Genomic DNA, 5,971 nt, shown 5'->3' with positions numbered 1-5,971 from the left:
ATAGGAGGTGGCGTTTTGTGGGCTCCTGTGGTGGTTAGGTAGTTCTCAGAAGACAGTACTGGAAATTAGATATTTGCTGATGTCATATTTTTCACCAAAAAAATGTGTATTCTGGGGGCTATAAAAAGCAGCAGCTTCTACCTTCCCCTCACAAGCAGAATCATCGGAACAGTAAGTGTTTCTACACACTTGGGATGATGGGTTCATTTGAGGTGCTATACTTCTTGATACCTAATGGTTTGCCTTTATGTTTTTGCTTCTTGTTCTCTTGATACTAGGTTTTCCTTTTCTAGTCAACATTTGTTCCAGTTAGAGTTGTCTGCAATGGCTGCCCTGCAGAAATCTGTGAACTCTTCCCTTCTGGGAGCTCTGGCTGCCAGCTGCCTCCTCATTGCCCTGTGGGTGCAGGGAGGAGAAGCTGTGCCCATCGGCTCTCACTGCAGGCTTGCCAACTCCGACTTCGAGCAGCCCTATATCACCAACCGCACCTTCATGCTGGCTGGGGAGGTACTCATCTCAGTGTCTATCTCTCTTTCGCATCTTCTTTACTTGGAACCTGATAATAGTTACTCAAATTTTCTCCAAAGTGTTACTGAGATCTTTAAGAACCCATCATCTAGCCTTGCTGGTAGACCAGAAGATTATTTTTCTATGCCTCTTTAGAGACTCTTTGGAGATTGGTCTTTACCAGAAGACCTTCTGTTTTGGCCTTGATATGTACATTGAGTTTTACTCCAAAGAGGCCATTTATGAGCCCACCTGACTGTTTTCCCTCTTATTCCTCTGTGCATTATTTTAAACTCATGCATACATCTGAATTTTTTTTTTTTTTAAGTCTTCATGGGGTTGCTCTGGGGAGAGTAGATAGAGAGCATCTCTACTCACAGACTTTTCTACTAGCTCCTTGATGTCCAGGCACTTAGTCTTTTCTTCTCTTCCAGGCTAGTTTGGCAGATAACAACACAGATGTTCGTCTCATTGGGGATACACTATTCCACGGAGTCAATGTAAGCCATACTCATGATAAACAGGACAGTATGTCATCCTTGGTTATTTGGATACTGGTGATGATGGTTTGGGTCTTCTGGATGCCCTCTAATATGACCCCTGCTGTTTCACTTTTGCCTACAGAAAGAAGACCACTGCTATCTGATGAAGGAGGTATTGAACTTTACCCTTGAAGAAGTCCTGCTCCCCCAATCCCATAGATTCCAGCCCTATATGCAGGAGGTGGAGTCCTTCCTGACCAAGCTCAGCAACAGGCTAAGCCAATGTGTGAGTTCTTTTCTTAGCCTAACTCCAGACTCTCCTGCTTGCTTGCCTTCTTCCCTTCTCCTCTTTAGAGCCCTTCTCCACCAGCATTCCCTGCACCTTCCAAGGCTTGCAGCAAGAGGTGCCTCGGCAACACCATCACAAGTGATTTTGAATCACAGATATTTGTTTTTGCTTTAATTCAGTCACATTTTGAATATATGGTGGTGAAGGGGGTCTAATAGACAAGAGCACAGAAGGCTCCTTGTCCCTGGGAAAAAGCACCTCAGGTTATGTGAGATGAGAAGGGTGTTAGGAACTGTAGAGAAAAATGCCTAGATGCGGAAATGGATGCCCCGAGTATAGATAGAAGAGAAAAGAAAGAGAGACAGTAATAGGAAGATTTAATGTTCGGCACTGGGTAGGCAAAGATAGTTGCCTTTTGGATGGCGTGAGAAGTGACAATGGCAGAGGAATGTGACCTTGATGGCTCTAAACATTTAAAATTATGAAAAAAGACTGGAGTGGAGTGAGCAGAGTGAAGGGACCTAGTATTTATGGAGGAGGGCCTCCTGTTCACACAAGACATTCTATGTCCATTTCTTGTTCTGAGAATGAATTTTTTTTTTTTTTTTTTGTAGAGTTAGGGTTTTATTCTTCACAGCATTTACAAAAACCACTCTACTCTTTCTACAAACTTAAACCTCAGTAGGATTTCCCAAAGTTGAAGAGAGGTCCCATGTAAGGGAAATGACTGGATTTTGGCGTCCAAGGGAATTCAAGAGTTCTGAATTCAAAATCTAGGTCACTGGTGAAATCTAGGTCATTGTGGGTAAAATTGCTAAGAACTTTTAACTCCAGGTGCATCGTAACACACCTCAGTTAGGGACGCTGAAGTTCACAAAACTTCAGTACAACAGTGTTAAAGTAAGTACTCTGTTTTCATTTTGTAGCATATCGACAGTGATGACCAGCATATTCAGAGAAATGTGCAAAATCTGAAGGACACAGTGAAAAAGGTACTACTAAAACTACTAATGCTAGCCTATTAATAGGAGAGACAAATGTTGTTTTTCTTTTCTTCCCTTTCTTTCTTTCTTTCTTTTTTTCCCCCTATGTATAATTTTCTACTTGATTCACCTGCATCAGTTTGATTATTTAGGTACATATGTATATATATCTGTATATTTATAAATAAATCTCCGAATTTTGTGAATTATAGAATGACCAGGAAGTTAGGTCCTCTAATCTCATCATCGCATGCTCTGGGCATGACCAGTAGCAGAGCCAGCGCTGGAATGCAGGTCTCTTGAATCCTGTCCAGCATTGTTTCCAGCAGCAATTTGTGTTAGTTTTACTATTATTAATTCTTCAGGAAATTTGAGATTTTTACTGATTCATGTAATTTAAATAAGTAATTGTTCAAAAATAGAGGAGTACCTGGGGACAAATTTATTTGAAGTAATATTGGAAGCCATTGACTTGATGGTCTAAAACTTGGAGAAATAAATCCAGAACAACCATAACAGAAGAGTTGGACTTACCTATAAGATGAATTTCTGGAATGACTGATACTTCTGTTTAATTATTATAATATAATACCTAACAGCAATTGGTTTTAATTTAGAAGCAAGAGGGAGTCACCCCAATTTCTTTTATGCAGTTTTAATAGCATGGATTTATTAGAATGAACGCAAATCTGAACTAAAAATCCTCTTTCATTCCTTTCCTTTCTAGTCTCCTCCTTCCCTCAACATATCCCCAGTGAGCATCTATCTGGTGTAGGTTAGTGTGCATTTGTACAGAGAATGATACTGTCACGTGGTCTATTTGGGGAAAGGAACACTAGTAGAAGGCTCAGACTAGCAATTGTGACTCATCCAAAAACCAGAGGAATGATTGCTAGCAGCGAAAGTGATGCTCTTGCAAGTGAGTACAGTTAAACCTCAGCAGCATCAAGGGTCTAGCTGACGGAATTTTTAGTAACAGGTGTAACCTCAATCTTCCCTTTTTTTCCACCTTGATATTTCTTTACAAAAAAACTATTTCTTCCCAATTATGATTTAATGAATGACCGTTTCTTTGATCATTGAAAGCTTTGTAGTCTTCCCCTGTGAAGATAAATTCTCTTGTCATGGATCTCTTACTCAGGTGTGGAGGGCTGAATATTAAAATGCCATTGCCAAGAAGTGCTTTGTACTTCCAGTGTGAAGAATTCTTGATGTTAGTTAACTTTGTTGGTCTTAGAAAAATGCAGCGTGAGAGAGAAACATCTGAGGGGGATCCACATGGGGAAATAGATTTTAAAGATATTAACACATTTTGAGAGAATCGATTTTCACATTTGCAATAGGGTGTCATGTGGAAGAGTGGTTATGCTTTAAAACAAAACAAAACAAAACAAAAAAAACAAAGAACAACAACAACAACAAAAACAAAGCAAAAACCAGTAGCTCCAGAATGCATAGGTGAGAGAGGAATGTTACTCCGGGGAAGCTCAACCTGAGGGGAAACTTGTCAGCACAAATTGAAATGGGAGGGTGGGCTTGGAGGTGTTAATTCCCGGCCACTGGAGGTAATAGCAGAGAGCAGGCTGTGGTAGAATGCATGATAGACAGTAGGGCAAGAGAACTGAGACATTCTTTATGCTCTTTGGCATCTTTGAGATATAAAATGTCTCGTTTGGCATTATGTGCAAGGGGGAAAGATGGAAGACAATAGGAAGAGAAAGGAGAACAAAGCATTGAGAACGATGATGGCTTACAGTTTTCCTTGAAAGAATCTAGAGCAAATTTAATAGATTAGAGAATTTCAAAGGAGGATGCTTTGGACTTGAATTTGCCTTCCCGTCTTATGTAGTTGGAAAGCCTCTTTAGCATAGGACTTGGAAGGAGGAGGAGAGAAGAGGTGTTTAGAATGTGTATTCAGCTTTCTACTAATTTGAGCAACTGGATGGGACTTACTTGGTATATTCCCCACAAAAGTGAAAATCTGTATTTTTTCCCTTTGTTAGGGAGGTGGGAACAGAAAAAAAAAAAACACGTGTACTGGTAAATGTGCAGTTTTGATTCAATGCTGTGTGAGCTGAGCTGTTATAATTAGTTGGTCATAGATCATCGTGAAGGGGTGAGGCAGGGCACCAGCGGGGACGAGGGGGCAGCACTTGTTTCTGCAGATGCCTGCACAGCTTCAGTCCCCTAGCTCTGGTGAGCAAGTGACTTGAAACAGCTTGATACGTGTAGATCAGTTGAGAGTGGTGCTTGCTGGTGTTCTTTTCAGTTCAGTTAACCATAATTCTAAGGTCTATGGCAAATCATATTATTTTCTTGGTAAAAGGGTATTATTAGTAATCTTACAAAAGGCAAAAAACTCGGTTTCTGTCTCCAACAACCTAACCATCTTTTTCTGACTTGATCCTCTTTAAAAAGCATGGTATAAATGCTCAAATACTCATTTGTTCTTATTTTTACAGCTTGGAGAGGATGGAGAGATCAAAGCAATTGGAGAACTGAATTTGCTGTTTATAGCCCTGAGAGATGCCTGTATTTGACCAGAGCAAAGCTGGAAAATGGATGACTAACCCTTCTTGCCTGTTAGAAATAACAACAAGATCCCCTACAGGTTTTCTTTTACCAAAAGGAAAATGGGAAGCCAACATTTACAATCATGCGTGGATTCTAAATTAACCCCTGCTTAGCTTAAAAAAGAGAAAAATGTCATCTGTGTCTGGAAGACCAGAAGGCCAACCCTCCAAGCTTAATGAGAATTGCTGATAACATTTTATTGTAGTCGGTGTTTTATACACAGAAATTTATTTTTTTAAAGCAATTGTCTATTCCCATCAAAAAGATTACTTCCTCTTCCTTTAGGAACAAAAAACCCTAAATAACTTCATATCCAGGATCAATATTTTGTATTTATGAATTTATTTATTATTGTCATTTTAATAATATAGACTTATTTATAGAAGCATTATATGGTATGTTACTTAAGTATAAAGCTAATATTTATATTTATGATAGTAATTATGGAGGTATGTTTATTTGACCTCAATAAACATTTCATTATCCTACATCTTGTGTCTTTGTGATTTGTGTCCCTTTTCTATCATCATCATCCTCATCATCACCTCCATCATCATTACCATCATCATGTAAACATTACCACTTGGTAAATGGGCCAAGGATCTCCACTTTGTTCTTGACTCTAAGTCAATGAGGTGACTGTTAGTATGAGCTCTATTTTAAAGATGAGAAAACAGTATCAGAGACATGTTACAAACATTGGGGTAACTACACATGGTAGACCTGTATCCAGAAGGTCTATCTGATTTCTGGGCTCTCTGCTATATTATTGCCTGTGTAGATGTATTATGTTGACTTAGCATGTAGTTCTGAAAGAAATACAGTAAGATACTGAAAAGAATCCATTGGCCTTATTAACAGTTGTGGATAAAAGAACAGAATGTTACTGTCAGCAGAGAAATACACATATAGTAGTTCTTACTGTGGAAGAATACTTTAACTCTAGTCTGAATCTATTAGGGCAGGCATTTTCAGTTTTCCTGTAAGTCAGGAAATAAAATAAAGGGGAAGTTGATGGAGTCTGGGGAGTCTTAAAATTTGTTCAGTGATAGAAGGAGTAGAGATAGTTGGACTGGTTCTATCTAGAAGAATGGACAAATGACATTAGCATTTGGGAGTGTGCATTTTTTTTCCAC

The 5,971-nt window shown here is 39.1% G+C and overlaps 1 protein-coding gene across 1 annotated transcript; it reads left to right on the top strand.

Moving 5' to 3' along the window:
* The first annotated feature begins 284 nt into the window (after positions 1 to 284).
* Positions 285 to 5,200, top strand: IL22 (interleukin 22). The gene is made up of 5 exons (XM_004752467.2): positions 285 to 507; positions 942 to 1,007; positions 1,132 to 1,275; positions 2,205 to 2,270; positions 4,724 to 5,200. The coding sequence occupies exons 1-5, from the start codon at positions 325 to 327 to the stop codon at positions 4,799 to 4,801; spliced, it is 537 nt and encodes a 178-aa protein (XP_004752524.1). The 5' UTR covers positions 285 to 324; the 3' UTR covers positions 4,802 to 5,200.
* Positions 5,201 to 5,971: the final 771 nt, after the last annotated feature.

The sequence above is a fragment of the Mustela putorius genome, unplaced genomic scaffold, assembly GCF_011764305.1.
Source record: "Mustela putorius furo isolate JIRA1106 unplaced genomic scaffold, ASM1176430v1.1 tig00537227_pilon_pilon_pilon, whole genome shotgun sequence".
Taxonomy (NCBI): Eukaryota; Metazoa; Chordata; class Mammalia; order Carnivora; family Mustelidae; genus Mustela; species Mustela putorius.
This window is presented reverse-complemented; position numbering and strand designations above follow the sequence as displayed.